Genomic DNA, 15,155 nt, shown 5'->3' with positions numbered 1-15,155 from the left:
GATGGTGTGCATCTCATCCAGTGATAATGTACACAACACATTAGCCATGCCCGTCACATAACTGCCATTTAATAAACAAGAGTTTTGGTTTGGGGGTAATTTTTAATTTCTCTGAGCTTCAATTTCCTCAGTTGTAAATTGAAGGTAATCTGTTGACCTATATTTACTAGGAAAATTAAAAGGAATAATATCATGGCATAGAAAATGAGATCATTTATAAGAATCCTATTAAAAGATACTGGTTAGCAGATGTTAGTTCCTTATAGAGAAATTAAGTATTATTCTCTGGTCAGGTGGACAGTAAGTACAGTTTACCATGAAACTTAATACAAAGTCAGTTTGGAAAGGAAGTTTTCCAGTTTAGAGGTTCAAACTATTCCTAAAACCATATTTCCTTACACAAGCATTAAAACTTAAGGGCAATTTCATTGCACTAAGAGAAGGACCCAAATCAACAATACATGAGGATCTAGTGGAAGTTTTGAACCTCGTCTCTAGAAATTCTATTTTGATTATTCTGGAATGGAGGCAGGACAATAGCTTTTTTTTTTTTTTTAAGATAACCAGTTGATTCTATCATGTAGTAGAGATCTAAAGCATTATATGCATATAACTTGCACTCAATAAGTCACTGATGTTTACTGATTAATTTTAGAGGTATGACCACTAATTCTAAGCAAGATATACAGCACATATTTGGCATTCAATGTTCAATAGACCCTCTCTAGAGAGAATTCAAAAAGAAACTGCACATTTTTGAGATAAAAATTTTATTATATTCAATTGATAACCTTCATATTTAGTTATAGGATCTAAGCCTATACCAAATGATCAAATCAGAAATTTAATTGGTCTCTGCACCCTTTTATCCCCAAGGACCTCCATACATTTCAGAAATATAGGTTCCTTACACTCTCTTCTTTCTCCTTCTATACATGCCCTAGATAAGGAGCTCTTAATATCAAGTAAATAACCACTGAGACCACAGTGACCCCACCAAGGGCCATTGCATTTTAGTGAAATTTAGGGAAAAGGGGGGAGGGGCTTGAACATGAAAAAAAATTTCCAAACTCTGTTTTCACATCATTAGTTCTCAGACTTTGGTGTACCTAAGAATCCCCCAGGGAAATTACTTAAAATACTGATTATAGGTTTTATCCCCATAGATTCCTTCTCAGGGAATGTAATCCAGGAATAGACATTTTTAACAAAATCTGGAAGTGAATGCTTAAAACTACTTTACATATTAGTTTTCAAAAAAATTAGCTTAAATATAGCAGTTTTCTCCAAAATTAGGTCATGTACATGAGGTTTTATTAAAACTATCTTCGGTACAAGAGGTTTGTAAAATAGCTTTTCTTACATGAGTTTTTTCCCCAACAATCTTAAATACAAGTGTTTAAAACTGTTGGTAAGCATGAGTTTTCTTTAAAGCTAGATGGCTGGGATGCTTAGCTTAAAGAAGAGACAATCCATGGAAGGCATGAGCAATGTCTTCAGAGAGCCAAAATGCACTTGCATAGAATGAGGAGTGTTTCTTGGTCCAGAGCCACAACTAAAACAAGTGAATGGATGTAAAAGAGATTGCATATAAAATACAGCAAAATAGTTCTAATAATTTTTAAAAATGGAGCTAGTAGAATACAGCAATTTGACTTCAAATTAAATGGTAAGAGTGAGATTTTATTAACACTGGCAGTTTTTCTGTGGATTATACCTGAAGGAAGACTGTTTCAAGTTAGCAAGAGAGCAGAGAGATATGAAAGATTGAATAAGTACATCAAGAACTATGGAGCCCAGAATGTTGTCTAATCTGGTTCCTAACAAGCCTGTTCATAAGCCAATGCAATAATAATAAGAAAAAAAAATAAAAGCTGATTTTGTCTTAGACTAAAATTATAACCTGAATTATTTTAGGGTTTTTTCAGCAAAATTGCAACTACCTAAGGAACACATGGTGGGTAGAGATAATGTTCTTAGGAAATTCAGCTGGATCATATAGTTAAACCTTTCCCCAAAATTATTTCCAAATACCTTACTGCATTTGACTAGCACTATATAATGTTCTCTGTAAGCCATCTATGGCAAAGCAGCAAAACAATGATTCCAAATTAGTTTCCAAGCCCATAACCCTTTACACTATAAGGTCTATTTCCCAGTAAGCACTTTAAAAGTAGCCTGGCCTTGAAAGCAAAAGGAAAGCAAAGCATTCTTACTTCTTGCACTATTTTCTGCACATCTGAATGTGCCAAATGGCATAATTAATTAACTCTTATAGATAATGAAAAATTTCTGCTTGATGCTGCAGTTTTAACTTGCCTTTAGGAACCATCTCATTATGCTTCCCACAGTTATGGAATTTTATATGCACAGATGCACAAGCATATTAAAATCATTTTTGTTTTCAAAATCCTCTCCATAGAGACTGATATCATGGAAAATGGGATTCTCCTTTAAATTTTCAAAGAAATTTTATTTGCACAAATAAGAACATTTTTGTGATAGAAAACCAAATGTTCTGTGTAGTTTCACATGTTACAGGATCTGAGCTTTGTAATTGGCAAACCAAATAAGGCTAATTGGCCAAATTGCACAATACAACCATGTCTCCATATCACAACATATACGTCCAGATACACATAAAAATAATGAGTAAGGCCTGAGTGATGTAAAGAAGTTACTGTTGTTGTTCCATTTATCCACTAAGTTTAAGGTAGTAGGGTCAGAATTTTCTTCCTATCCAATTTTTTAGCTGAAGTGCTTAGAATTCAAATATTCGGATATTTCAACTCAAAAAAAAAAAAAATGGTGCCCTGATCACTTAGTCTTTACCAACCATAAGAACTAAGAAACTACTGTCTACAGATAACCCACCCTATCTTCACATTTATCTTAAGTCCTAAGTGTCACTTGGCACATTATCATCTGATAATGTGCCTCCAAGTGTCCTCAGCTTCATTTCTTCCATAGTCTGATCACTTTATTTAGAAAATGATTTGGAGAACTCTCAATAGGTTGTTTCTGTAACTGCGGAAAGAGGCTTTCCTTTGCCTGGAAACCCAAACATTCATCAATTCACAGAGAGGCCAAAGCAATTAATAACCATTTAGAAAAATGGGGCACCTGGGTGGCCTAGTGGGTTAAGCCTCTGCCTTCGGCTCAGGTCATGATCTCAGGGTCCTGGGATCAAGCCCCGCATCGGGCTCTCTGCTCGGTGGGGAGCCTACTTCCTCCTCTCTCTCTGCCTGCTTCTCTGCCTACTTGTGATCTCTATCAAATAAATAAATAAAATCTTAAAAAAAAAGAAAAAAAATAACGTTTCCAGGGTACAATGGTAGGGTCTTCTAAATCAAACAAACTCTAAAAGGTATAAATGGCTCAATGGAAATGTGACCTGGGAATCACAAGCCAAGAATGCAGGTGTCTGTGCTATTACTGAATGGGTATGTGACTTTGGGCAAGTCAGTGTTCTTCCCTCACTCTCAGTCTCCCCATCTGTGCAATTAGGGGGTGACATTTAAAGTTCTCTTCCAGCCACAATATTTTTTAAGTTTGATAAAAAGTGGGAAAGAAATAAAAATATAGAAGCAGGACCAAAAAAAAAATAATAAAGGTTTGGCCAAATATAAATGTAAACAATATTATGCAATTACCCTGGACATATTAAATTCTTATTGCCATAAGCAGAATTACCTATCCCTGCCCATGATGCAGGATCGAATGGTCCACTTTGGATATAGAGAAAACCAACATCATAGCATCAAAGAATGAAACAGTTCTCATCCACTCATAAGCAAAGCATTGCAAACACAAGGAAGGCTACAGAAGTAAAATCATTCTAGACTTTGATGAGCCCACAGGATAGGTAAAAATAATAACAAAATAAAACAACAAATGTGCCAAACAAAGACATATAGTTAGAGGTTATTTGAAGCTATGGAACTGATTACATTCTCAATCACAATTCAAGAAAGGGGATATCAGTGGGACTGGAGTGCATGGGGGAAACTATTCTGTAAATGGAACTTAAATTCTATTAAGGACAAAAGGAAACAAAGAAAAAAGTTGATGTGCTCTTACTGTCTATTGCTTTTACCCCTACCCTCCACCACCTTTAAGAATCAAGGTTTTTTATATGTATTGCTTCCAAGCCAGACATGAATCAAACTTTTAGCTTTTGAGTTTTAAGTAGACTTTACAGATTTGTAGCATAGGCAAAAATCTTGAAAACCGTGGCTTTCAGGTTAAAGAACCAGATGTTTCATTGAGTAAGTTAGTTGTTATAATTCATATAGTTTATCTTTAATTAACAGGATCCAAAACCCAGAGACCCAAAGTTGGAGAAATGCACAAAATGATATTTTCCTCCCTCATGTTCCAATTCTGACCAGTTTTTGACCCCTAGGAAAGAAGGGAAGAATGGGAAGGAAGTCCTTAAAACTTGATGGTACCAGAAGTCCTGAGAGAAGGCTTCATGACCATCCCTGAGCCAAGTCCCAACCTGAGGACAGGAAATAGAAACTTCAGAAAATCTCAGGAAGGATCCTAAACAGAAAATACTATTTTGGGGTTCAGAGGGTGTAACCCAGGAGATGGCAAAACTTGAAAGAAATTTTACATCCAACTGTCTCCAGAATGGTGGAATAACAAGGTATAAGCCATGAACACCGAACAGCATCATACTCCTGCTCTGTCCTAGAGTGTCTCAGTGAAAACTCCATGATGCTTCCCAATGAAGAGCTTTGTGGAACAGCCAAGAGAACCACTGGACTGAAAGAGTTGAGTTGGAGTAGAAAAGACTCAATGTGACATGAAGACCATAGTGGGGCCACAAGCATCTCAGAGAACACAGCAGAGAGAGAGTATAGCATCCAAGACCCCCTAGGATGCCACACCCCAGTGGAAGCCAAAGGATAGAGCATGGCCATAGATTAGCTTCTCCCACTATTACAATGCCCAGGCTCTCTATTAAACTCTCCTCTACCCAGATGAACCTGGGAAAGAAGAGGAATAGGGAGATGGGGAGAGACTCATTTTAACTGAGCCATTAGCAAAAGAAACTTAGTTTTAAATGAAGAGTGAGTTACCTTGAGTTGATAATACCCACTAGATACCCAGGGATCTCTAAGCTAAGGTGGGATTTGTTAATTTTTTTATAGCATCAGATAATTTTCTTGCACACCTCGGTTTATAGCTTGAGAAAAAATGTATATCCCCTACATAAGGGCATAAGCTGGTATTGCAAGGACTCCATGGTAGCTCACACACGCACTATGGACAACTAAAACCCTCCATCAGGCTCAATTTACCTCAAGGCTAAGACCATTCACTATATGAGAAGGGGCATGCAAAAAAATACTTAAAGTTTATTTTTATGGCTCTAACAGAAAAGAGACAGAAAGCCAAAGAAGACTGTCACATTGGCCTCTGATGATGACTCCAGACAGGAGAAAGGCACTGTGGGTCCTTTGGGTTGGCATGCAAACCCACATTTCTGCCATTTTTAAGCAAGGAGAGTTGCTCACTTCTAGATATGTATGGCCCACCTGAGGCTTATCCTTAGAGCAAAAACTTTCTGCTCTTTGGTCATAACACTTGAGTGGACCACTTTGCAGCCACCTCTCTATACCTATCAGCCACTTTCATGTCCACTCTAGGGCAATGGAAAGTTTCAGCTGCCCTTGAGCAACATTCAGAGGCCATGGGAGGCAGAGGACAATCTCCAACTGGCCTGATGATCGGCTTTGATGCCATTTCTGCACTCTAGTGACTGCTTCCTCTTAGTCTGAGACAGAGAGTGGGCACAATTTCCGTGCATTTTCAGATTCTCCCATCTACTAAGCTGTCCCACATTTATTTGCCTTATCTTAGCCCATCGGAGTTTAACCTGAAAAATGGCAAGTGAGGGGCTCATTCTCTGGTATTCTTCAGCATCTAGGCTCTCCCAGTCCCTAGCTGGATGATTCTCCTTGAAAACAGATATAGAACCATCCCAGCTTCATACCCTATCCCCAGTCCCACTGGCTGGACCCTGAAGGTTCTAAGGCAAACTTTTACAATTCAAAGTGCCTTCTTTTTCCTTCTTTCAGACACCTGGTTGTTGTAATTAATAGCTTCAAAGACTGCAGTGGCTTCAATAGATCCACAAAAATCTATTTAAGAACTCAAAGCTGCAAATTTTACTTTTTTTTCTTTCTGTCATCCCTACCCTGAGGGTAATGCATAGAAAAGCTCTTGCTATGACTTTAAAAGTGGAAAAAGGGTTTAGAGTCAGAAGATTTGGAAAAAGCACATGGATTAATATCAAAATAAAGTACTGCTCCAGTGTTAACCTCACCTTTCAAAGTTTTCCATGAAATTATACCTAATGTTAGAGGAGAATGAACTGATACCTAACAGTTTGGGTGTAAGAGCCCTGAGCAGCCACTCCAAGTGAAAACTTTAAGAATTCTAAAAAATAAATAATATATATTTATATCTATATGTAATTTTTATATATTTAATATATTTATTTATATTATATATATATGTATATATATATATATATATATATATATATAATCTCCACTCCACTATACACTTGTATTTATTTTAATGGAAGAAAAACTTTTTTAAATACAATCTTTAATAAAGATGGACCCCAGAAAGATGATCCTCATGTACCTGGTGTTACTGAGTAACTGTGTCCCCCCCAGGTGTATGTTTATGGTTCAAAGGAGCTCAGATTGGAAAACAGGGAATTCTGGGGTATGCATTCATGCAAAGAATTAGCTTACATCTAGGATCTGAGAGAGCAAAGATGTTGGCATCAAGCCTCAAGTGTGGGGGCAAAAAGATAAGATAGAGGACTTGAGATGGAAAAGGATATAGAGATGGTGACAACATAAAATTAAAAGGAACTAGGAAAATGAGTTAGTGGGATTGACAAACTGTAGCCAAAGGGAAGATAGGGCTAAAGGAAGTGGAGTGCCACTTTAAATATGGAAGGTGCAGGAAAATGGGCTGGGCGATGAGTGGATTCTGGGTCACAGGTGGTGATAAGGAGACCACATCTTGAAGTTCTAGTTCAGTGTCTAGATTTCCTCTACCACAAAATTTGGGGCACAGTTGAGATGAGACTCAGCTCTCTCATTAGCTTTCAGGCACAATTAATCATAACCACTATTCTGGAAGATGATGTGATGGCTGACTCTCAACCTCTCAAATTTAAGTCCAAGAATAGTTGCAGAAGAAATGGTCCAGGGACTCTGAATGAACCCAGAAAATTGATAAAACAAGAGTAGATGGTAGCCAAATTATGAGTTCTGGGATACAAGAACTTCACACAAAGATTGTGTACACGTGGCTACTCCAACAATTCCCCTCCCCCTTCCTTAACATAATTAGTGGGAGATCACTGGAGCTTGATCTCTGCTTTTAGATCATCGATTATCCTGTGAAGACATAAAACATATATGCAGATAGGTGATCAGACTTTCCAAAGTTGTAAGGTAACAAATGTATGAATAGAATTCTTCCATCCTTATTCCTTAAAAAGTTTCCTAACATTTTGAACACTCTAGGTTGTTCCCACATTGAACCTCAGAGTTTAAAAATGTTAAGGATATGAATGTTTAGAACTTCTTCTTAAAAAGAAAAAAATCAGGGCATCTGGGTGGCTCAGTTGGTTAAGCCACTGCCTTCAACTCGGGTCATAATCCCCGAGTCACGGGGTGGAGTCCTGCATTGAGCTCCCAGCTCTGTGGGGAGTCTGCTTCTCCTTCTGACCTTCCCCCCCTCATGCTCTCTCTCACACTCTCTCTCTCTCTCTCAAATAAATAAATAAAAGTCTTAAAAAATATATATATCACTGAGACATTCCCTCCACAGAACTGTGATAGTAATTTGATAAGACCAAGAAAATAAGAGCAATGATAATCTCATTATTTCTCAGTAACCTGTTCCTTGATTTCTATATTTCACTAAAATTTGGTCTATTTTACTAAAAATGGTCTTTACAAAAAGACTTCAGATTACAGCTTGCTTTCAAGTTAAAGCATATCTATATAAAATGAAAGATTTTATATCTATAAGATGACACAAATATTATCTATATCTTTCTTCAGCACTTAATGTGAAAATTTATTAGACAATGTCACAGACCACTTCGTTTGTCTTTAAATAAAAAGCCCAATAAAGTAGCAAGAGAAACCTATTCAAAATGTAAGGTGTAAAGGAATGCATTCCAACCAGTTCTTCTAAATGTACCAATGAATAAAAGCACCAAATGCAAAAAACGTTAAATACACAATAACAAATCAATCTGATATTCACAATCTGATGCCAAGTTTGCAACTAGCAAAGCCATTCCCAGTCAGCCTACCTTGATCCTTTCAATACTGTAAACTCAAATCAAATTTTAAAACACAGCTTTTCCTATAACTTAAAAGAAATCACTCTTCACCCCCAGACTACTTTTTTTTAAGGCAGTTTATTTTAGGTACAAAGCAAGAACTCGATTAGCTCCTCCCACCCCTTCTGGGGGAATATTTGTAATACAAGGATAAAGGTGTCAGGAAAGAAGAATAATGTATATTACGGTTCACACCAGTACCAAGAAATTAAATATTGGGGATTATTCCAAAGGAGGTGCCATGCTGTCAGCAATTACTTTTAAAAATCTAGCCAAAGAGGAAGGTAAAAAAAAAAAAAAAAAAAAAGGAAGAAAAGAGGGCGGGAGAAGAAAATGATGGTGGGGTCGAGGGGGTGGCGCGGTCATTCAGGACACACCACAGGCGCAAAACAAGTGGAGAAGAGGAATGGCTCTCTGCAAAACAAGCAAATCCTTTTCCTTGTAAAAACCAGAAGAGCTATGGGGCTGGCTGAAGCTTCGCTAGTGGTTTCTAGCAGACTACTTGTATCTCAGCTTCCTTCCCTCTACAAGAGAAGTCACAGGCACACACACTCTCACTTGCGCGTACATAGACACACCTGACTATCTTTGGACGATGTCCAGAACAGCATAAAAGGTACTAATATAGTTTATTACTATAAACCCATTTATTTATAAGTGAATTTTCCTATCAGACTTGTCATCATAGGGATTCATTGTCAATGGGTTCAGAAGCAGAGATAATTTTTTTTTTTTTATGGCAAGGGACTGCAGTTAATTTTCATTTTCTTATTATGCTTGAACACCTATCCTTCACAGGCAAGACACAAGCTGTCATAAAGCCTATTACTACATAAATACTAAAATGTGTTATGAGCTGGGTAAAACAAGTAAATAAGCATTGAAAATGCTATGTATTAAATATGTAGAAAACCTACTTTAAAACACTGGTATAAACAAAGAATTAGTGCATAAAAAGGCATACAATGGCTAAAATTAAAGGAGCATCAACCTTTCACTGTTCTTGCTTTCCATCCAAAAAACAAACAACAAGCAAACAAAACAAAATACATATAGCAAGTTCCATAGACTTAAAATATTTTCAGTGATGTATACAATGTTATTTTAAAGAAAGAGATGTGCCAGGCTGTGTGTTTTACAGGTACCTGCTGTGTGCTGTGTGTTTTACAGGTACCTGCCCAACCATTCACAAACTACTCAATGAAAAGACTTCTACTATTGTTTCCATTTTATAGATAAGGAAACTGAGTCAAAGAGAAACTAAATATCTTGCTCAGTGTAACCCAGCTACTGGGCACTGTAGCTAAAATTTAAATTCCAGCATTCTGATATTGGGCCAACTCACAACTATCATTTGTGGTCATATGTGTGGATCCATTGAAAATATGAACTCCACCCACCAGAGAAAAATAAAAGGACCCAGGATGCATGCTACAGGGGAGTTTCCAGTCTGCAAAGCACTAGAGGGTACTGCTGAGGTATCTATCCTACCTCTAATTTCCCTACCTACCAAGCATGGCAGCTAGGTGGTCATCCATATGTCTGACACTTTCTAATGAAGTAGGTTTAGAAATTTAAACTTCCATGCTTAAGCTTAATTTTCTATGGCCCTGTGAACACAAGAGAGTTCATGAAAACCATGTCCAGAAATAGAAGCTTTGGAAAACTACTTAAATTTTTATCCTAATTCAGAAGCTCAATATATATTAATATATATTTATTTATATATATGTGTGTGTGTGTGTGTGTGTGTGTGTGATCTTTAATTCTGAGATTATAAAAGGCAAATTGAAGAATGAATAGGAGACCGTCTCGTGTCACTCTGTGCTGAGATGACCTTCAACAGTTTCATTTCCTGTGGATACAAGAGTGTGGTTTGCTTGAGCTCATGGCTGGTAGGGACCTTAAAGGTCATCTTGCCTTATGCCTACAGCAAAAACTTGGAAGCAGAAAGGTCATCTCCAATATCTTGCCATTTTCTTTTTTGACAGTTGGAGACAAAGTGAGAATCAAAAAGAAATCATTGTTTGTGACCAAAGAGAGAGAAACCAAACCACTCATAAAACTATATTTATATTCACTTTCATGCGGGCAGCAAGAAATAAATACTTGGAGTTGATCAAAAGACTAGACCTTTGTTGTATTTTAAGGCAATACAAAATTTGAAGGAAGACTGTGTTTTTAAAGAGAAACATAATTGAAATGTATTGTCAAGATAACATCTGTGACTGCTCTACTACCCAAAATAAGAGAGAGTGAGAGAGAGGGTTTCAAGCCCCCTCCTGGTTGTGTCTCTTATGGGAGCCACATTTGGAGACTTGCTTTGGTAGTTTTAGGGCAAAATGAAGAGAAATGTCTAAAATCAAATGTTTGAGAGTTGAAATAAAACACAAAGATTGCAATTTCTTAACATATATTTATAGGAAAAGAATCTACAAAAAATTCTCTATAGTGATTTAATAAAAAAAATTAATCAAGGTGGTGGAGATTTTAAGTAAAAGCAATTGAGTCTGGGAAGTCAGATGGACTGAGTTCAAATGTGAGCTTTTCCTCTTGCAAGCCACATTTCCTGGACAAATTACTTAATTTCTCCAATAATAAATTTCCCTATCTACATAATGAGCATAATAATTCCTACCTTATAAGATTGCTATGAGATTTGTGTGTAATAGTGTGGGGTATAAAATCCTTGGCACTTCTTCCTTCTCTCTCTCTCTTCCTTCCATTTTAATGATCCTCCTGAAATTAGAAATGTCCTGTGCAAAAAAATAAAATAAAAAAATACAAACAAAAAAACTTACATTAAAATAAATATCTGAGCAAAAGTTGCAAAACCCCAATGCAACACCATCTACCACAAAGGCACTATAAAACATTCAATTCATCTTAGTAACATAAATTTCACATCACATTATGCTACAAAAAAACATTAATATGTGACATACCTACTATAATATTTTTTGAAAGTATAATTCATAGAAAACATTTTGAAATTTTTCTTTGTGTGACATGATCTCCCTCTCAGTTCACTGAAGCCACAACTTACCATTTGAAAGGAAATTAACATGCATAACATGAATTTTCACTACTATAAGAAAATGGAAATGAAATTCCAATCCTATAAACATTCATGTGTAAAAGAGACAAAGTCATACAAAAATGAGTACTTTTTTTGGAGGTGTGTGTCTGATAGACCAGTAATTTACATCTAAGATCTAAATTTGTCTGTCCGGTTTTCAAATCAAGTAGAAAAATTAAAAATACTGCTTATTTATCCACACCTGGGTGGCTCAGTCAGTTAAGCATCCTAACTCTTGGTTTCCACTCAGGTTATGATCTCAGGGTCATGAGATCAAGCCCCATCTATGGCTCCACACCCCAGCATGGAAGCTGCTGGAGATATTCTCTCTCTCTCTCTCTCTCTCTCTCTCTCTCTCTCATAAATAAATAAATAAATATATTTTTTTAAAGAGTATTGTTTATTTAAACTACATCAATTTTTCTATGGATCAAAAATGGAGTGTAGATTTTCAAAAATACATGTCGCCTCTTGATATGCAAGGACTGCAGGAGACATTTCCCGCATTGCACGCGTGAATCACCAATTTCTTCCTATCAGGCCCTCACGACCTCAAGAAATCAGCTGGTGGCATATCATTGTTTGTGTTTAACATATCCATTTTTTGAGTTAATCACAAATGAGTCACACAGTTGCCCTTCCACACACTTTACCAACAGCTTTGGGGTTTGAAGGGTGTTTTAAGAGTGATCTCATAAAAAACAATACTACTTTATAGAAATCTCTATAAGCAAGAATTTGTCACTCGAAGATCTTATCTTGGCTGGAAGAAATGACAGTAAATTATGTTTTATTATAGCATTTGTATACTGTGCATGTGAATCCATACAGTGTAATTGTAATAGATCTGTACGTATATATGCCATCTGCATATGTGTGATATTTCATAATCATTGCTCCATTTTCTCCTTGTATAATGCCATCATCTTTGCTGTGCAGTTCAGTACCATATTATTTTCATTTCAACCACAGCTGCATCATTGCTGCTGCCAGATCTCTGTTTTTTTGGAGAAAATATACAATTTAAAATTGTTTTTTTTTTCTTTTTTTTTTATCAGAAAGGAAAGTCATCAAGAATTAGATTTTATTTTAGGAACAAAGTAAGGTTTCATGGGAGAAAAAAACAAAGCCTTGGTGTAGAGAAGGTTTGTTCATTTTCTATAGCATTACTGAAGTGTCCGTATGCCTTGATAAACCTATCAATGTTTGGATCATCTCAATGGGGGAAATGACTTAACTTAACTCTATTTTGGTGTCTCAACAAAGGTAAGTTGTCTATTTTGAGAACCTAACTGGGTAGTCTTATACTACTGCATCAGTGAATGAAACCCCAAAGTCTGCCCAGCTAGCCTGCTGCCTCAGTTTCCCCAAATAGAAAAGGCAAATGGCCAGTGGGTGGAGGAGGAGGTGTGGGAACTGGCCGGGAACTTACTCTGTGGCAGAGTTGCCCTAGACCAATATCTTGTATTCATAAAAACCTAGGTGAGAGACAGATCAGCAGAGGAGGGAGCTAGTTTGGTTATACTGATGCTCTATTATTTCATGTTCTCTAGTGTCTCTCTTTCAATGCCATCATGGAAGAACTGGGAATCTCACTCAAAAATCAGAAAAAGCTAAAGAAAAAGTCAAGAACTAAGGGGAAATCTCCCTTCACAAGTATCCTTACTTGCCATCAGAGACGAACTCAGAGGAAAGAGACTGTGGCATGATCCAAGAACACATCTACAGGCAGCTTTCAGAAAAAAAAAAAAAAAAGGATATGCTCACTACAGGTTTTGGGAGGAAGGATTCCTGACAAGTGCGTGATGTGTTTCCATGTATCTTTATATATAACTATGGTTATATATAGAGATATAAGAAATACAAAAGTTTAAGAAGCTCACAGAGACAGATAGTACTTGGGAAGTGGCACTGGTTCTTTTGAAATGAATTTGTATGCTCACTTATTTTGCCTTTTCTCTCTTCTGGATAAATTTCTGTGTGTTCTTTCTAAATAATAATAAAACAACAGGGTTTTGTTTTGTTTTGTTGTTTTGTTTTTCCAGAAAAGGTTTGAGTGTTGGTTTGTTCCCCTTTACTCGGCTCCCATTCACAATGTTTGGTTGCCAAGTGTCATCTGTTGTCAGTTTTCTATTTTGATGACTCTCTCCACCTGTTCAGACAGAATCACTTCTGACTAAGTTTAAAAAAAAAAAAAAAACTTTTAGTTCATACCAAATACCTAGCTATTATAGTAAAGTGAAACTATTCATCTTTGTGCTTTAAAATCTAACTTCATAAGTACTTTAAAATGGCACTTGGAACATCCGTGAGTATAAGATAAAAGGATTCTGAAAAAAGGGATATTCATTCAAAAAATAGAAGTGGTCTACCACATTCTGGGCACCGTTCTAGGTTCTGCTTAGAGATGGTCCTGCCCTCACATAGTTTAGTTAAACAAAAAAGAAAAACATGGTATTCCTCAAAGAGGGATTAGCACTTCCTCTGTGGAAGCCAGAAGCTGAAGGACCGTGCAGGAGAAATATTCAACCAAGGAAGTCTTCATGAAGGAAAGCGTAGCTCAACTAGGATGACAAGTCAATCAGGTGAAGGGAGGGACACAAGGTGGAGAAGCAAACATTCCAGACTGAGGAAGCAGCACATCTGAAGCCCCTGAGAGAAGAGCAAATAGGGCTAAAACGGAGCTGGGTGTGGCAAAATGCAAGAGGATGCAATGGGCCTGATAAATGACAATCACTCTGGGTGAAAGTCAAGAAAGAATTGAAGGCCAAGGAGACTGAGGAGACGGGGGCACCAGAAGGCTCTTTCAGGAACCCAGGGAAAGGAGATGGCAGCCTGGCCACAGCAGTGGCAGGCAGAGCACTGGATGATGGAGGTAACTCAGAGGCACAACTCATCGGCCAGAGATTTAGATGGTGGTCATGAGGGAAGAATGGGGCTAAGAAAAAGTCCAGGATTGGGGTAGGAGGAGAGGGAGGCTTCACTGGAGAGTCAGGGTATCATTCATCATATTGGGAACCAATGAAGAGCAGGCATTGGATCAATATTTCATATGATTAAGTCCCATTAGTTTCTGCAGGATAATTCTATAACTACAGGAATCTTTTGGTTGGGTGATGGACACTGGGGAGGGTATGTGCTATGGTGAGTGCTGTGAAGTGTGTAAGCCTGACGATTCACAGACCCGTACCCCTGGGGCTAATAGTACATTATATGTTAATAAAAAATAAAAAAATTTTTTAAAAGAATTTTTAAAAAATAATCTTTTAATCTAGTCCCTATAAAGTTCAAGTAGAAAAATGTTTCTAGACATAAAAAGAAAAAATCACCTTTAAAAGAGCAATAACAGATATTGGACAGATATTTTCCTATGATTATGATCAATGCTGAGATTTGGGATCAATCAGAATTAGAAGACAATGTATTTCATTCAAAAATTCGTCAAGATGTTTACATAAACACCACGAAGATGCTTACATTGGAAACAATATGCTTACAGAGAGAAACAGATAAAAAAACAAACAGAAATAAGGTGAATCCAGCAGCTGAAGATGGACTAGAATGGTAAAATATTAGAGGGGAAACATGTGATGTACTCAGTTCACTAAAAACTATACCAAAGACATTCTATTTTCCATTTTCTAATGTGACAGTATGATACTTTTCTCTTATTTCAGAAAATAT

General features: G+C 36.9%; 1 protein-coding gene across 6 annotated transcripts in view; it reads left to right on the top strand.

Annotated features, from left to right (window-relative positions):
* The window catches only part of LOC111155720 (glutamate ionotropic receptor kainate type subunit 1), a 384,988-nt gene extending 371,763 nt beyond the window's left edge, over positions 1 to 13,225 (top strand). For 4 of the 6 annotated variants that reach the window (XM_022516058.1, XM_022516056.1, XM_022516061.1 and 1 more), the window contains one exon: positions 13,025 to 13,225. In XM_022516058.1, the coding sequence (XP_022371766.1) occupies positions 13,025 to 13,180 (156 nt within the window). In that variant the 3' untranslated portion in view covers positions 13,181 to 13,225. Of the gene's footprint in view, positions 1 to 12,529; positions 12,617 to 13,024 lie in introns of all 6 variants that reach the window. The other 2 variants (XM_022516055.1, XM_022516054.1) reach the window with 1 other exon arrangement.
* The last annotated feature ends 1,930 nt before the right edge of the window (positions 13,226 to 15,155 follow it).

The sequence above is a fragment of the Enhydra lutris genome, unplaced genomic scaffold (assembly GCF_002288905.1).
Source record: "Enhydra lutris kenyoni isolate GAN:26980312 unplaced genomic scaffold, ASM228890v2 scaffoldscaffold43, whole genome shotgun sequence".
In the NCBI taxonomy this organism is placed as follows: Eukaryota; Metazoa; Chordata; class Mammalia; order Carnivora; family Mustelidae; genus Enhydra; species Enhydra lutris.
The sequence above is the reverse complement of the archived record's forward strand: the minus strand, read 5'-3'. Positions and strand labels throughout refer to the sequence as shown.